Raw genomic sequence first — 18,159 nt, forward strand, 5'->3', positions numbered from 1 at the left:
TCTCTCTCTCTCTCTCTCTCTCTCTCTCTCTCTCTCTCTCTCTCTCTCTCTCTCTCTCTCTCTCTCTCTCTCTCTCTCTCTCTCTCTCTCTCTCTCTCTCTCTCTCTCTCTCTCTCTCTCTCTCTCTCTCTCTCTCTCTCTCTCTCTCTCTCTCTCTCTCTCTCTCTCTCTCTCTCTCTCTCTCTCTCTCTCTCTCTCTCTCTCTCTCTCTCTCTCTCTGTGTGTGTGTGTTCTCTGTCTCTGTTCTCTCTCTCTCTCTCTGTGTGTGTGTGTTCTCTGTTCTCTGTCTCTGTTCTCTCTCTCTCTGTCCTCTCTCTCTCTCTCTGTTCTCTCTCTCTCTCTCTCTCTCTCTCTGTTCTCTCTCTCTCTCTGTCCTAGGGGTCCTAGGGGTTGGTATAGCCTGTACCGGGGGTCACAGTATATTATGGGTTCCATGTCTGCAAATTGAGGCGTATCAGCCTTGAGCTGATGAAGGTGTAGCATTATCCTTAAGTGTCCAGAAGGCTACAAACTGGAAGAACGCAAAGGTTTCTTAAACCTAAGAAAGTCTGCTTGGATCCACTTTTGATGTCACTCTCTGTGAGAGAACGTACCAGCACCCCACATGGAAGAGGTGGTCTAAGATTCTCAGGAGGACTTCTGTCCGTCTGTCTGGACCACCAGCGAGGGTCCTGAACACTGCTGTGTACTAATAATTTGCTCGGTCGCCACGGATTGCCTCCTTCATTGTTGTCCTTTGCCATTTTGTATGTGAATGTGTTAATAAATGATGTGACCTGGCGTGATAGTCAACATGGGGTGAGGAGATTTACTGTCCATGGTCTCACCCTGCAGTCCAATACCCATACTACCATACTAGTATTAAGTATGTCCCAATACATAGTATGGTAAATGCAGTATGCCAAAAATACCATTTTGCAGTATGCATTCAGCATGCTTCTTGGGCTATTCTGCCCCATAATCCATATAAGTCCCATCGACTGAGCCTGTAGAAGTCGATGGGTGGCACTACAGGTGTGCTTGTACGTGAAATCATCTGTAGTTTGCCCAAATTGTATGCATACTGCGTGCAACAGTTAGCTGCAATACATACAAGTCAAAAGGAAAAGTCTGTGGAACGTAGCCTCATCAGTCTTACCCTTAAGCCTCATCCCAGGACTAACACAGACTGCGCTCATATCACTGATCACGGGTCTGCTACCTCGATGTACAGGGTACAGGGTGTAGTTCATATCACTGATCCCGGGTCTGCTACCTCGATGTACAGGGTACAGACTGTGCTCATATCACTGATCAGGGGTCTGCTACCTCGATGTACAGGGTGTAGCTCATATCACTGATCAGGGGTCTGCTACCTCGATGTACAGGGTACAGGGTGTAGCTCATATCACTGATCAGGGTTCTGATACCTCTATGGTACAGGGTACAGGCTGTGCTCATATCACGGGTCTGCTAACCTGTACCCTGAACCCTGTACCAGGGTTCAGGGTACAGGGTGTAGCCCATATCACTGACCATGCTTCTGCTACCCTGTACCCTGTACCAGGGTTCAGGGTACAGGGTGTAGCCCATATCACTGACCATGCGTCTGCTACCTCGGTGCTCAGGGTACCAGACTGAACTAGTGACGACCCAACACGTTAAACAGGTTGGGACATGTGCCCTGGTGGACACATAATTAGGGATCTGATTCGTTATTATCTCTTTTGAAATAAATGATTGTTTTAATGTTTGAATATCATTGTGGTGTTGAAAGGGAATCATGAACCATATAGGACTTTGTATTTTCTTAAGAAATGCATTATACCGAAAGGTTATCTTCTGGTTGTGGGGTATACTTCCTAAAGTATGTTCCTTATCGAACAATAATCCAGGTTTATATAATAATCCACCTCCACAATAATCACGATGGCGTAAAAAGGAAACATAAGAAGAGAGGAATATAAAGACGCAGTTTTATTCACACTTTCACTATTGCAAAATCATCCTCAAAGTAAAGCAATGCTTACAGTATACATCTGAGACATTACACACTCAACACTCACAGAGAAGATTGGTATCTATGAAACAATAATAAGGAAGTTGATTTAAAAGAGCGGTGTGTATAATTGCTATTGCCAGTATAGGCAATTTATTTCAGAAGCATTGAAATTTTCTTAACATCTCGTCCGCATCAATAGATCAAATGCTCTGTCGCAGGCCTAAAATAAGCCTGTCCAGTCTGAAATGATTGGCCCGCCCACCTGTCTGTCTAAACGCCCACCTGCACGCACTCGGCCCATGCACTCATTGCTCATGAGCGGAGTCTTCCACAAGGCCTGGCCGACCATCTGGCTAAAGCCAGCTAGCTACTCGTGTTTCGGGGCCTGGGTTTGGAAGGAGGCCAGAAGGGAGGGGCAGGATCTTTCAGGTTCAGGCTTTCCAAATCGAGCTCACTCTGGCTTCTCCAAATCGCCTAGCTCAAATAGCTCAAGCTGTATGCCAGTGATGAACCTTACACTTGCATTGATTTGGTCACGGAACACACTGACATTCAACATTGCCGTGAAAAAATAACTAATTTACAAAAGATTACATGGAAATATTACCTGACGTGACTCTTCAGCCACATTCCGAACAGCTACTAAAATACATCAACATGGTTTACATTCCTATAAAACAGATTTATCCTGAAGTTTTGATCAGTAATGGCAGTGAGGGTATGCTACATGTAGACCGGGATCTCTTGAACCCGTTAAAAACAAACAAAATCTTTCACAGTGTCAATATGAAAACATCTCTCTCGTCGTCACCCATAAACGCTCTACAAAGTACCCCCTTAGCTCATCTCAGTGTTGACAGTCGTGACACTACAACGGTACATCACACAATATGCGATACTGTAACTACTTTGGTTTACTTTGGATTCAGGGACTCTGAACTGATGGCATCACAAGCAACGCAGCGATGACCGAAGCACAGAGAGGGAGTCATATGCTCAGCATCAGCCGCGGTCCGCAAGCAAAGCATATCCTATTTACACGGGCGGGAGGGACGGAGGTACGGGGGGGGTTCTAAAGAAATAAAATGAAACTGCCATCCAAAAAACAAACATTCCTGGATACGTGACCAAGATCCTTCCTGACCCTCTGAGGAGGGGGGGGGGGGGTGATGATGGGAGGGGGAGGTGGCGAAGGGAGGGAGGGAGGGTGTGATGATGGGAGGGGGAGGGCGCGGAGAGGTGGGGGTGACGGGGGAGGGAGGGTGTGATGATGGGAGGGGGTGGGGAAGTGGGGGAGGGAGGGAGGGAGGAGGGTGTGGAGAGGAGGGGGGAAGGGGGGGGGGGAGGGAGGGTGTGATGATGGGAGGGGGTGGGGGAGGGAGGGAGGGAGGGAGGAGGGTGTCGAGAGGAGGGGGGAAGGGAGGGTGGGAGGGAGGGTGTGATGATGGGAGGGGGTGGGGGAGGGAGGGAGGGAGGGGGGAGGGTGTCGAGAGGAGGGGGGAAGGGAGGGTGGGAGGGAGGGTGTGATGATGGGAGGGGGTGGGGGAGGGAGGGAGAGAGGGAGGAGGGTGTCGAGAGGAGGGGGGAAGGGAGGGTGGGAGGGAGGGTGTGATGATGGGAGGGGGTGGGGGAGGGAGGGAGGGAGGAGGGTGTCGAGAGGAGGGGGGAAGGGAGGGTGGGAGGGAGGGTGTGATGATGGGAGGGGGTGGGGGAGGGAGGGAGGGAGGGAGGAGGGGTCGAGAGGAGGGGGGAAGGGAGGGTGGGAGGGAGGGTGTGATGATGGGAGTGGAAGGCGGGAGGGCGTGGAGAGGGGGGGGTGGTGGGGGAGTCCTTCAACAGAACTGGTAGTTATTGGCCTTCATCAAAGGCTGGGCCTCTTCCTGCTGGTCACATGCCTGGTTACAGGGGCCGAGCGGGCAGGCCAGGGGCTCCTCCTGGTCACAGGGGCCGAGCGGGCAGGCCAGGGGCTCCTCCTGGTCACAGGGGCCGAGCGGGCAGGCCAGGGGCTCCTCCTGGTCGCAGTCCGGCCCGTCCCCCGGGGCGTCCTCCATGTTCTGGTACCCAGCCTGCGGGGAAGAGGCCCGTTACGGTCAGCTCGGTTCGCCTTCTGTTCAAGCGTCCCGGTGACTCCTCGCTGTCTGACTCACTGGCAGCTCAGTGACGCCGAGGTGATTGGAACGGTACGGTACGAGCGTAGAGATGATATATTATAGGAGGGAAAAACATCCTTTTAAGTGCATCTCATGTCACGGCCCAGCCAGAGGAGCTATGCTGGGTGGTCTCTGGGTTATCAGATCTCTCCTGATCCCTGATCTGAGTTGTGCTGCGGGGCCCTCACCTGATCCGGCTCCTGAGGGTCCCCCAGGAATCTCTGGAGGATCTGGGTGATCTGGCCGAAGGTTGGCCTCTCCGTGGGCTCCAGGTTCCAGCACATCTTCATGATTGAGTAGCTAAGAAGAAAAACATTAAATTAAATTAAATGTAAGTTTTGATTCTGATTCCATTCCTTTTTACTTGACACCAAAGTGGGCTCATTTGTTTGATAGTCCAAGTCTAAATTGGTTCATTCATAAAATCAATGGTGGAATCTTTCGGGAAATGTTATAATTGATTTTAGTTGTCGTCCTTAACAAAAATCCATTAAAAGGTTCATTTTTGTAAAAACATTTTGTTTAACAGTATAATCAGGAAAATGAATGCTGCAGTTCGATCCTGTTCTTTCAATAATAACCGGACCTTAATTTGTGCTTTGCATCAGTTATGTCATTAGGTGACCAAGGGGTCAAATACACTCGGGAGTGAGTTAGAGACCCGGCGTCTCTTTAATATGAAAGAGGGTCTCAATAAAAAGTACGATTACAAACATGGGGGCTTTAGCCCTACAGGAAATAAGTAAAGAAGCCTCAGATAATGCTCCACCTCGCGACCTCTCCGCCCACGGCACAGTTCTGAGATTCTGGCTAAAGGGATCCGGGTTTAGGGTTAGGGTTAGGGCTAGGGTCAGGGTAAGGTTAGGGTCAGGGTTAGGGTTAGGCTGCTGCATGTGGCCCCCACCCGTGTTTGCGTCACCTATTGCATGACTATGAGCCCCATGTTGATCGTTTTTGTATCCTTTTAGAATCTTTTTCATCTGCCTTTTAATTTATTAATTGCGTTCATGCTTTGAAAACATTTCAAGCGGCATCGATTTGTCACGATCATCTTGTCGAACAAGAAGTATTTATAAAAGGACCCGTCTGAATGGAGGCCAAGCAAACATAGACTTCTGTTGTGCAAATCTTTATGATAATGAATCATCATCTACATTCACCTCGACCCAACCAGCAAACCTTCTGTCTCAAATCCACCCGCTCTAGTTCCTGAGCTACCGCCGAACTATGACTCATCGACCCCATGAGAGAGAGAGAGAGAGAGAGAGAGAGAGAGAGAGAGAGAGAGAGAGAGAGAGAGAGAGAGAGACAGAGACAGAGACAGAGACAGAGACAGAGACAGAGAGAGAGAGAGAGAGAGAGAGAGAGAGAGAGAAATCGGGGGGGGAGACTGAGTCAGAAATGTAGGCACAACACTTAGCTTCAGCCTCATCTGGGGGACCATGAAATTACATTTTGAACGGTCCTCGCTCGGAGATCATGTGTCTAACTGGCAGAACGGAGGCCTGACTCACAACCATACAAGATAAGAACAGAGCACCGCGTCGTGACTCGGACCGCAGAGAATCTGTGTGCTCAGAGCGAGAGAGGGGCACTGGGGGAAAGACTTTTTGTGTTTTCTTTGTACTTATTTAAGAAAGCTGGTGTTGGTTTGGAATTGGAGTGATGGACATTCTAAAACCATTGAAAAAGCCCTGATAGATGATATACTATCTCTGAACATATGGCAGCAACCGTGGGCGTGGTTGCCTTGGTCAGGGTGCCGCAAGGGATCCTGGGGGGTTAGACAATCGCACAAGATGGGCCTTTGGTGACCTCCTAGGTCCTTTTGCGGAGACATTGGTTGTGGTTGAACAGTTGGGATATGTCTAAGTGGCGGTGTAGTTGTGTAATTGTTCCCGACACAGCTCTCGGTGTAAGGGGCGCGAGAGTTGAATCACTGCTTAACCGGGGCTCCCGTCTCGTCCTTCCTGTGTTTGTCACCACAATATGAAGTGTAACAAATGGTTTTAAGCATCTGTCCAAACGTACATTTCTGGAGGTGCAAAGTCTGGCCGGGCCATCTGGTAGCCTCCCTTCACCATCTTGTAGAACCTGGAGTCCACCGCCATGCTTGGGTAGGGGCTCATACCTGGGGACCAGCATCCAACAGTACAAACACATCACTAACGGTGTATTCTGAGCCCTATAGCTAACATATATAGGAATCAGCTAGCTATAGCCACTACTATAGAGTAGCGATAGCTAGCTGATCCTCATAGCTACTATATAGGAATCAGATAGCTATAGCTGCAGTCCATCCAGTAGCTTTATTTTGAAACAGCATTGTACAGCACCATCCCTTTATTGGTAGCAACGTCTGCTAAATGCTTCAATAAAGCGTCTGCGTGACGACTCAATTTAAATATAAGCAACAAGGACATCCATCAAAATGTTCCAATCTAATCAGAGACCTTCATGTTTCCTACACATGGTGAGACTGTGTGAGCAGGACATGTGATTGGCCAACTGACCGAGAGAGAAGATCTCCCACAGGAGGATCCCGTAGGACCACACGTCGCTCTGGGCGGTGTACATGGCCTCAAAGATGCTCTCGGGCGCCATCCACTTCACGGGCAGACGGGCCTGTGACGCACACAGGATAAACACTACGCCCATCAGCGGACTGGCCTGCTTGGTACTGACAGGGAGCCCATTTCATCACTGCCACTCCCAAAAGGTTTTTGTAGAAAACAAATCGACACAATGTGCTGAGGCCGTTGAGTGGAGGTGAAGGTGGTGGAGGTGGAGGTGGTGAATGACATGGGGGTGGTTGAGGTGGTGGTAGTTGGGGAGTAACTGAACGATTTGGTGGTGTAGGTGGTGGTGAATGATGTGGTGGCGGTGGTGGTGGAGTAACTGAATGATGTGCTGGGGTAGGTTGTGGTGGAGGTGGCGGAAGGGGTGAGTGATGTGGTGGTGGTGGTGTAGGTGATGGTGGTTCTGGTAGTGGTGTAGGAGCAGGTGGAGGTGGTGGTGGAGGTGGAGGTGGTTCTGGTAGTGGTGTAGGAGCAGGTGGAGATGGTGGTGGAGGTGGAGGTGGTTCTGGTAGTGGTGTAGGAGCAGGTGGAGATGGTGGTGGAGGTGGAGGATGTTGACCTACATTGCCTTTCACCACGTAGTTGGAGTCCTTCACGATGTCACGGGCCAGGCCGAAGTCACAGATCTTGGCCTCGCCGCGGTCTGTCAGGAGCACGTTCCTGGCGGCCACGTCTCTGTGGATGCACTGAACACACACACACACACACACACACACACACACACACACACACACATACACTCACACACACACACACACACATACACTCACACACACACACACAAACACACACACACACACACACACACACACACACACACATACACACACACACATACACTCACACACACACACACAAACACACACACACACACACACACACACACACACACACACACACACACACACACACACACACACGGTGTGTCCCAAGACTGCTGTCTGCTGCTTGACATCGTGACCCCCTCCAGAGCATCATGACCTCAGTGAGACGGACCCTCTGTTCTCTGATCGCTGTCGGGAGGTTACCTCACAAAGCATGTCCTAATTCATTTTTCCCCAAATCTATTGCCGTCATGTCTGTGTTGTACAACGTAAGCACTGTGCACATTGCGGTACAATGTGGAACCACACACACAATGTAGTGTGCCACAAAAAGCAACAACTTTTAACTACGACTTACTACTTTAATAACTATTAATACTTACATTCTTAGCCGCCAGGAAGTCCAGCCCCTGAGCGACCTGGTAGGAGAACATCAGCAGGTCCTCAATGTCCAACGGCCAGCGACTACCCTCCTCTGATACAGAGGCTGCACACACGCATGCATACACAACCACACACACACACGAACGCACGCATACACACACACGCGCGCACGCACACACACACACACATGCACACACACAAGCACGCACATACAAACACACACATTTATACACACCCACCCACCCACCCAGACACACACACACACACATACACCAACACAAGCACACATTTATTCACGCACACACACACACACACACACACACACACACACACAGATCAGATATCCAACAGTTGTATATATATCTATAACTAGTCTTAATATAATTGAATAAGTTAATTTAAGGTTGGATATAAATTAAGAAATTCATTCCTTAATGTTGTTTATCTGGTTTCAGAACACCACAATCAATAATTGTTCAACCACAACCAGATTGATTCCAAGATGTTTACCGTGAGGGCATCTGACCGGAGGGAAGGCGGGTCTCATCTCCAAGTAGCTGATAGATGATTGGCTGGAAATGCCACTGTCACTGTTGGGCAGACATGGGAAGGATCAGAACCAGCCATTGCAGAGAGTTGACCAAACAGAACAGACTGCCAGACCTCGCGCCGTACCTTCGAATGAACTGTTTCGGTTGTCTGATGTTCTTGTAGTCTACGTTCTCCTCGAACACCTCGGGAACGCTCATCACAAAATTCAGGAACGTCTCCGCCCTCTGACGAAGGAAGTTTAGCAGGTCGCCATGGCTACAGTACTCTGTGATCACCAGCACCGGTCCTGGTCAAGGAACATTCAGGGATGGGATATTATGGTCTGTTTTCAGGTTCTACACCGTGGGAGGAGCCGCGGGGGGGAACTGGGTCTCACCTCCATGAGTACAGGCTCCCAGAAGGTTAACGATGTTCTTGTGCCGGCCCAGGTGGCTCAGGATCTTCAGCTCGGACATCAGAGCCTCCCGCTCGTCTGCGTGGGCACTGGCTGCGGAGACACACACACACACGCACACGCACGCACACGCACGCGCACGCACACGCCCACGCAAACACAGACACACACACACACACAGACAGACACACACACACACGCACGCGCACGCACACGCAAACACAGACACACACACACAGACAGACACACACACACGCACACACACGCACACACCCACGCACACGCACGCCCACGCAAACACAGACACCCACACACACACACAGACACACACACACACACACACGCACGCACACGCCCACGCAAACACAGACACACACACACCGACACAAGCACACACAGACAGACACACACACACACAGACACACACACACGTGCACACACACGCGCACACACACACACACACAGACAGACACTGACACACACACACACACAGACACACACACAGACAGACACACACTCACGCGCACACAAGCGCACACACACACAGACAGACACACACACATGCACACACACACGCACACACACACATACAGATACACAAACACACACACACACACACATACATTAAAAGAAAGGAAGGAAGTATCTGTATGCTGCCCTTTGAACTAAACATACAAACTGACGTAGAAGTGTTGAACCAGAGTCAGTGATTGAAGTCATTGTGAATGTGTGCAATAAATGGTCTCAGGAGACAGACTCATACGAACAAAGCTCTCTTAAGCAGAGCTGACCTTTCAGCATCTTTACAGCCACTCGCATCACGTTGTCCTCCTCTCCGAGCCCATAGGCGGTGGCCTCCACCACCTTCCCGAAGGCTCCGGCCCCTAAGATCTTCCCTGAAGGAGGACGGAACACAGCCGCTGATCAGAGCTGTTTCACTCTCAGGGAAAGGTCATTTTGGGTCATTTGTTCCTTTCTAAATTCTGATTTGATTCCTCATTCAGTTCAGCTGCCCAGGGAGCTCTATGGCTAGGGAAACGTCATCAACACACCTAGCTTCAGCTTGTCCCTGGGAAACTCCCACTTCTCGTTGTACGGCAGCTGAGTGGGGTCAATAAAGGTGTAGATGTTCCCGTCCTTAGCATCGATGATCTTCCACCGTATCTCATATCTTGGTGTCTGGAAGTAAGAAGGGGATAATGTCAACCTTATGCTGAAGTATCTAAATAGATCACATAGGCTGAGTGCCATCTTTCTTGTTTGCTTGCTAGTTTAGGCATATTGGAGAAAGCGCACTGGTATCGCGTATTTGGAAAGTTGGGGGAAAAAGGGGCTTAACAAGCTAACAAATGCTACAAGAGTGGAAAAACAAGGCAGCACCCTGGACCGGTGTGCATATGTCTATCACCTGTTTGTATTTGTACAGCAGAAACACCAGAAGAGCCAGGAGGACTGCCAGAATGCCTGCTGACCCGGCTAGGGTGGTGGTGAACAGTTTATCTGGTCCAGGAACAATGAAAAAATCTTTTTAATAAACAACCGTTCATTCATGGGCTGGGAAGACTGTACTTCAGAACACCTACAGGAACAGGAACACCTAAGGTGCTCCTGATGGCCCATAAAGGCCTGCCAATGGATTTAGAGATAACAAGTGGCTGATACCCAGCCCTGTGTGTCTGCCCTCACCGGAGACCTCCATGGCCAGTGTGTCGCTGCTGACGCCCACCAGGTTGAAGGCCACGCACTCCACGGTCATCCTGCGGGTGGAGGGCCCCACGGTCAGGACGCTCTCCACTTCCACCGCACCATACTCCCGCTGGACCTCCACCGTGGGGGCCAGCAGGGACACCGGCAGCTGCATCCCCGTGGTGTTCTCGTTGCATCTGGACGAGTCACAAATCAATAATCCATCATCGTTATGTACGTTACCAGGTTGGCAATTGTGAACGCATGCCGGAGCATTGTGCTACAACTACATAGATTGTTAGCATAGCAATTAGCATGCCTGAGTATTAAGTTACTTCCGCATGCATGTTAGCATAGCCGTTAACATGCCAGAGTATTTGGCTATGTCCGCAAGCATTTAAGGGTAGCATTTAACATAGCAGTTAGCATGCCTTAGTATTTGGCTACGTCCGCATGCATGTTAGCATAGCCGTCGTCATGCCTGAATATTTGGCTATGTCCGCATGCATGTATGGGTAGCATTTAGCATAGCAGTTAGCATGCCTGAATTTGCAGCTACATCTGCATGCATGTTAGTATAGCAGTTAGCATAACCGTGACCAGCATACTTAAGTATTTAGCTACGTCTGAATGCATGGTGGTAAAGCAGTTAGCATGAGTATTTAGCCACCTCCATGGGGAATCTCACCGGGGTCTAATCCCAAAACACTGGTACCAGAGGATCCTGGGAGCCGGGTAGCCGAACGAGGTGCAGGTGAGGGTGGTGATGTTCTCCCACCTCACCACAGCTACGGGTCTTTCTACGAGATAAAAAGATAAAAAGAGATAAATACAGTAAAGGGAACTGGACATGGTAGAATGATCCATCTTTCCCACATCTTTAACGACAGACTGACAGATCTTTAGAAGATTAACTTGTGTCTACTTGTTAGAGGGGGAAGCTTACGTACGGTACATTTGGACCTGGAAGGTGATGGATGCATTGGTCATGTGGCTCTTGGCGTGGAAGGTGTACTGGCCTTGTTCCTGGGCATTAATTCTCTTGAGCAAAATAGCAGCATGGTACCTACAGTGGCAAAACAGGCGTACAGTTCCTGATGTAAAAAAGGGGAATCTACTTTTGTCTGGGCTGAGTAACATTGCAGTCTGGGTTCAGACAGTCTGAATGTGTCATAAGCAGCAACCACATAAAAAAAGAAATGTCTTCCTCAAATGAGCATTTTGTTTTTTTGGTTTATATAAAGATATCGGATGACCATCTGCTATTTTTATGCACCTTGAGGTGCAAAATCAAGAAACCGCACAAGAAAGCGAGTGCTGCTAGACAGTTATTATAGTTTATGTGCTCACACACTTAAACACTTATTTACAAGTTTTTGCAAAGATGATTGCAAACAAAGGCCATCAAACCATTTGCCTTTTCACAACCCCAGCCTTACCTACACACACACACACACACACACACACACACACACACACACACACACACACACAGAGACACACACACACACACACACACACACACACACACATACACACACGCACACACATACACATAACCATGACACAGCACTTCCCCATCCACGGGGGTTTACCCATCTCTACAGCGCCGTCGCCTGAGTCGCACTCGTGTACCTGTTGTTGTATCTGGTGAACTTCTGGTCCTGCGTGGAGGCGTTGGGGGACGTTGGGGTGTCCCAGCGGTGCTCAGAGATGCGGGGATAGGCCTCGATGACCACACTGAGCTCCAGGTCCTCTCCCTCGTTCACCTGGACCGAGAGGCCCTTGTGGGCGAGCCGTGGGGACAGCTGGGGGGACATCCGGATGTAGGGCTGGTCTGTCGCGAGGAAGTACAGACAAGCTTAGAGAAACTTGTATTTGCTTTGTTACTTGCATTGTGCATCAATATCACTTTTTTTCACCTGCTTACAATATATCGTTGAAAGCCTAGTGAAACATTTCCCCTCCCTTCGCGGTGTAGAATGGAGAACCTAATGATGTTGTAACTAGCTATGGTACCAATTTTTTCTTGAGTTTTACATCTTAGTTCTTGTATATGGTATTTGCGACTGGAGATAAGATTTAATAGCTATTATTTCATTGTAATCTGTTGGGTAATCCACTTTAAGTGATGGAAATGCGCTGTGACCATATCTGTCTCGAGTTGACTGCGGTCCCATCTGTAAAAAAAAAAAAGCCTTATTTGGACTTTAGCCGCTCCCGGATCTCTCCTTATAAATCACTGGATTGATTGGTTTCAGAGACACCATCTTGCATGTACTGCTCAAAGGGAATGAGTCAGAGAGGGAGGAGAGCGGGAGGGGATTTTTTCCTTAAGATTTGTTCTCTATTCTCCCTCTTTTAAACTTTCAAATGTAACCTTTGATCATTTTTGAACAAGGTCAATTTGAGTCGTTCGCTCTTGAGTAAATGTAGGCCCGTTGCCTCTATTTCCTACCGATGACGCGCAGGTATGTGGTGGAGCTGTTCACCCCAGCTTCGTTGGTGCCAATGCAGGTGATGTTCCCTGCGTCGTTTGGGCTCAGGGACTTAGCGGTCAGAATGCTCTCTATGTCCAGGCGGTTCTCTCCGTTGGAGCGAGCATCCTCCTTGACGGTCGTTCTCTGCAGGCAACCAGACAAACACACCAGTTCAGAACAATGATCTGTGTGTTCGGGGAGAAGGAGAGACTCACATTCTGGCTGCTTGCTGACCATCGTGCTGGGATGCTTCCAGGTGACGATGTAGTTGAAGTTGGGATTGTGTGTGGTGCAGTGGATCTGGAGGTCTTCCCCGACGATGCGGACGTATTCATCCTTATCCAGAAACACATAGGGCGGGAATCGAAGCTCTGAAACACAGAAGGAGTTTCAGCGTGCTCTGCCAAATCGACACTCCCATTACACCATGTGATCTTCAATCAGGCAAAGAAGGACTCTCACTCTGAATGATGTTGATGGAGAAGGCCTTGGACACCTTCTCCACGCCCCCGACTCTGGCGGTGCAGACGTAGTCGGCGTTAAAGCTGGGGTGGAGGCTGTGGATGAGGATGCCCTTGTGGGGGAAGGCCGTGAAGTTCATGCCTGGGGGCAGAGTGGTGCCGTTGTCCATGCGGAGCCCCATGTGAGTGGCTGAAGGGTCGGTCAGCAGGCAGGGCAGCAGGCACTCCTCCCCCTCCTTCCTCACCACCCGGAGCTGGGAGCTGCTGGTCCAGAACAGGCGGTTTGGGTCTGCAGGGTTAGGGTGAGGGTTAGGGTCCGATGGGGGTCAGATGGGGAGAGAATCATCTCTCGGAGGACATTGATCAAGAGTCATTGATCGTCACTGACCCTTGACATTTTTGGGACACATTATTCTGCTTAAACCGATTCATGCACAGTGTGTCATTGGAGAACAAATATCATTCATGTCCTAGGTAAGGCACTATGCGTCCAAAATAAAGAAACACATCTCAGCGCTTATGTTCCTACTTGCACTGAGAACGACTGCCCCCCCCCCTCCACTCACATGCACCCAGGACCCCCCCCCCCTCCCTCCACTCACATGCACCCAGGACCCCCCCCCCCCCCCCTCCACTCACATGCACCCAGGACCCCCCCCCCCCCTCCACTCACATGCACCCAGGACCCCCCCCCCCTCCCTCCACTCACATGCACCCAGGACCCCCCCCCCCCCCTCCACTCACATGCACCCAGGACCCCCCCCCCCCCCTCCCCACACTCCACTCACCCTTCACATACACCCAGGACCCCCCCCCCCCCCCCCTCCCCACACTCCACTCACCGTTCACATGCACCCAGGACCCCCCCCCCCCCCCCCCTCCCCACACTCCACTCACCGTTCACATGCACCCAGGACCCCCCCCCCCCCCTCCACTCACATGCACCCAGGACCCCCCCCCCCCTCCCTCCACTCACATGCACCCAGGACCCCCCCCCCCCCCCCTCCACTCACATGCACCCAGGACCCCCCCCCCCCCTCCACTCACATGCACCCAGGACCCCCCCCCCCTCCCTCCACTCACATGCACCCAGGACCCCCCGCCCCCCCCCCCTCCACTCACATGCACCCAGGACCCCCCCCCCCCTCCCCACACTCCACTCACCCTTCACATACACCCAGGACCCCCCCCCCCCCCCCTCCCCACACTCCACTCACCGTTCACATGCACCCAGGACCCCCCCCCCCCCCCCCCTCCCCACACTCCACTCACCGTTCACATGCACCCAGGACCCCCCCCCCCCCCCCTCCACTCACATGCACCCAGGACCCCCCCCACCCCCCCCCCACACTCCACTCACCGTTCACATGCACCCAGGACCCCCCCCCCCTCCCCACACTCCACTCACCCTTCACATGCACCCAGGACCCCCCCCCCCCCCTCCACCTCGCCCCCCCCCCACTCCACTCACCCTTCACATACACGTGCACCCAGGCCACGGCCGCCCCGCCCGGCGCGTTCTGGTTCCGGTGTGCGTACTTGCACTGGTACGTGCCAGTGAACTCGGCGGACGGCCGGTCCACCCTGAAGGTGCGGACGCGTCCCGCCCCCCGGGACACGAAGCGGCGGTGCTTGGGCAGCCTGGGGGTCCAGACGACCGGGCCGTCCCCCTCGCAGCTCAGGATCAGGGGGGTGCCGGGCGGCACCACCACCTCGTTGCCCGCCACCGCCACCGAGTTGGACCTGATGAGCGGCCGCTTCCATTCCGCTGCGGAACAGTGGAAAGGCTGAACGGATCCACAACGACGGTGCCAATTCTCAAGCTAGAAGGCTGATTTCTTTAACACGTTTTCACTGGTTGTAAGAGGTTCCAATCCTTTCAGTCTTCATGTTACACTCTCAAAGTAGCCCTCGCTGTCCCTGCCCCCCATAGGGCCTGTGAAGGCTTTGGTTGGTGGCTGGGATTAATGGCTATCCAAATTGAACCCATATCTTGACTTGACTTGTTGTGAGCAGATCCAACAAGGTTGTAATCTTTTGACCTCAGGTTGCAGACCAACTGTCCTATTGAAGCATTCTTTTTCCCACTTCTGCATTCAAAAATTGTCAGTACAAGATCTGGTGATGGGAACATTGGTAGAAGTATAAGACAGGTCAAAATACCTTCCTGGTTTCAAGCTGCTTTCTGTTATCTTCACAGTAGGTTTCCGGACAGAAAGTGAAATATCAGCATAATACAGTTTTTATGCAACTGACCTCAATTCCAGTTTTTCATAAACATACAAACAGAGATTACAGAGTCCATCCATAAATATGTTATTATGCCATTCCAAACAACACTTTCAAATGACCCTTTTCTTTATGAAGCATGTTAAATTCCCCAGAAAGCACAGCTAATTGTTTGATCCATTATAAGAGCCCATAAAAGATTCCTTTATACACTCTCCAGTGTGTGAAATGTGAATAATTGCAATTCAGTGCTAGCTGAGTAAATCCCTTGTAACTCCTGCATGGTTAAGGACAGCTCACACATAGAAAATGTAAAGATAAATCACAAGAATGACCACGGAAAACATCTCATGATTCCACAGAGGAATGATCTGTTACATTTATAAAATAACTAAATATCATTAAACATATATATATATATATATATATATATATATATATATATATATATATATATATATATATATATATATATATATATATATGTATATAACTAGATATTCATTATTTAAATATATATACAAATCCATGCATTGTATACCATTTAGAGGACATTATTTATTCTGGCAAAAATGTCAGTAAAATAAAATGTATGTTTAGATACAAAGTAAAACCTTTCAGCTCAATCTCACACAATTTGCTTCAAAACTCGTAAACCAACCCACATGTTAAAACTCCTCCTGTGTGTTGTTCAATATAATAATACATAGATCCGCTCCCTCAATGGCTCTGCACAAAGTGTCCCCTCCCTTAGAATACAGGTGTCTCTCCCTGCCAGCAGTCATGCCCCCTCTACCATACATCACCAAGACCCTTACCTTGAAGTGAAGGGGCCAGAAACCCCCAAAGCAGAGCATAGTAACGCAGCATCCTGCATCAGCTCCCTGCCCTGCGAGTCTCTTGGGGCTGATTATTGATGTTGGACTGTGGAGAGAAGCAAGAGAATGAAGCATGAGGAGACGTCGCTCTCTCAGCTCACTTGACTTCTCCTTTCCTCTGAAGGAGGGGAGGGCTTCTCCACACAGGACGTCTACAGAGGTCAAATCCTTTCCAGGCAAATCAGATGATCCAGGCTTTAAAACCCGAGCACACAATGCCTCCTCTCTCGCTACATGCGCACGATAAACAAGGCTCGGATTCGAAGGCCCGGATTCGTTTTTTATTGCCTGATGAGAACCAAGTATACAACTCAACTACACACTGGGAGGGATTTCATGATCATGCTCCTTTTGTGGATATCTGAATGAACAAACCTGCAGGTGGATCCCAGTGTACCAGGGCTGTTCAGAGGGGACCTGGTGGATCCCAGTATACCAGGGCTGTTCAGTGAGGACCTGGTGGATCCCAGTGTACCAGGGCTGTTCAGAGGGGACCTGGTGGATCCCAGTGTACCAGGGCTGTTCAGAGGGGACCTGGTGGATCCCAGTATACCAGGGCTGTTCAGAGGGGACCTGGTGGATCCCAGTATACCAGGGCTGTTCAGAGGGGACCTGGTGGATCCCAGTATACCAGGGCTGTTCAGTGAGGACCTGGTGGATCCCAGTGTACCAGGGCTGTTCAGAGGGGACCTGGTGGATCCCAGTATACCAGGGCTGTTCAGAGGGGACCTGGTGGATCCCAGTATACCAGGGCTGTTCAGAGGGGACCTGGTTGATCCCAGTATACCAGGGCTGTTCAGAGGGGACCTGGTGGATCCCAGTATACCAGGGCTGTTCAGTGGGGACCTGGTGGATCCCAGTATACCAGGGCTGTTCAGAGGGGACCTGGTGGATCCCAGTATACCAGGGCTGTTCAGAGGGGACCTGGTGGATCCCAGTATACCAGGGCTGTTCAGTGGGGACCTCCTCTGGTTTGACAACATCCAGGGTCAGGGACCTGACTGCATTGGCTTCACTGTCTGGGTCCCCACAGTCCTACACACACTCTCTCTCACGACAACCTCCAGATGGACAAGGAAAGAGGGGGATGTGTTTGTGTGTCTGTTTGAAAACTCGCAGTTGCCACTGCCAGACTGGAACATGCTACTTCTTCTCCCTGTGGCAATGGAGGTGAGACTAATTATCAGTGATTTGCAAGCTGATGAAGGCTGCATGTATGGGGGCTGAATAGGGCAGAGGGCCCCTTGGTAAGGCCGCTATATGGCCCCTAAGCACTGGAAGAGTCACAGATGCAGGCTACTGAAGAAAATCAATTAAATCTATAAAATGGTGACAATTCAATTTATTTAAGCTTTGCTTTAGACACATGATGGTTATCAAATCAACGAAGGGAAATAGAACAAAACAGAAAGGAACCCTAACTAAACCTAACTCTGGGGGAACAAACTATCTTCCTCCCGGGCAGAAATAAAAGGTAGGTGAGTCTGCCGGGTCCTCTAACTACGCTGCTCTAACCTGAATTAATAACGTGAAAACAACCATCGCCAACCACCAACGCATA

At 50.4% G+C, this 18,159-nt stretch overlaps 3 protein-coding genes across 6 annotated transcripts in view; 1 reads left to right on the forward strand and 2 right to left on the reverse strand.

The window, feature by feature from the left end:
• hmgxb3 (HMG box domain containing 3) overlaps positions 1-66 on the forward strand; it is an 18,414-nt gene extending 18,348 nt beyond the window's left edge. For all 4 annotated transcript variants that reach the window (XM_030368742.1, XM_030368746.1, XM_030368744.1 and 1 more), the window contains exon 21: positions 1-66. This exon is cut by the window's left edge and continues 1,284 nt beyond it. The gene's annotated coding sequence lies outside the window, so the exon portion shown is untranslated.
• A 3,673-nt stretch (positions 67-3,739) lies between these two features.
• On the reverse strand, positions 3,740-16,697 carry csf1ra (colony stimulating factor 1 receptor, a). Its single transcript, XM_030369150.1, has 21 exons — positions 16,539-16,697; positions 14,963-15,259; positions 13,493-13,780; positions 13,265-13,401; positions 13,009-13,174; positions 12,186-12,387; positions 11,501-11,616; positions 11,239-11,350; positions 10,551-10,747; positions 10,273-10,364; positions 9,917-10,043; positions 9,656-9,760; positions 8,847-8,957; positions 8,594-8,756; positions 8,429-8,508; positions 7,918-8,021; positions 7,274-7,396; positions 6,645-6,756; positions 6,163-6,262; positions 4,320-4,431; positions 3,740-4,047 (listed from the first exon to the last, which is right to left on the reverse strand). The coding sequence occupies exons 1-21, from the start codon at positions 16,588-16,590 to the stop codon at positions 3,814-3,816; spliced, it is 3,030 nt and encodes a 1,009-aa protein (XP_030225010.1). The 5' UTR covers positions 16,591-16,697; the 3' UTR covers positions 3,740-3,813.
• Positions 16,597-18,159, reverse strand: part of LOC115552047 (uncharacterized) — an 8,615-nt gene continuing 7,052 nt past the window's right edge. The window contains exons 7-8 of the mRNA XM_030367755.1: positions 16,974-17,132; positions 16,597-16,644 (exon numbers count right to left, since the gene is read on the reverse strand). Coding sequence (XP_030223615.1) covers positions 16,597-16,644; positions 16,974-17,132 — 207 coding nt within the window. The remainder of the gene's footprint in view (positions 16,645-16,973; positions 17,133-18,159) is intronic.

This window comes from Gadus morhua, chromosome 10 (assembly GCF_902167405.1).
Source record: "Gadus morhua chromosome 10, gadMor3.0, whole genome shotgun sequence".
Taxonomy (NCBI): domain Eukaryota; kingdom Metazoa; phylum Chordata; class Actinopteri; order Gadiformes; family Gadidae; genus Gadus; species Gadus morhua.

Coding starts and splice junctions, on each gene's coding strand:
- csf1ra (XM_030369150.1), bottom strand. CDS start 16,590: ATGCTGCGTTACTATGCTCTGCTTTGGGGGTTTCTGGCCCCTTCACTT. Junction 4,432..6,162: donor GACTTTGCACCTCCAGAAAT/GTACGTTTGGAC, acceptor TTTTCTTCTTAG/CTACTCAATCATGAAGATGT. Junction 4,048..4,319: donor ACCCTCAGGAGCCGGATCAG/GTGAGGGCCCCG, acceptor TCTTCCCCGCAG/GCTGGGTACCAGAACATGGA.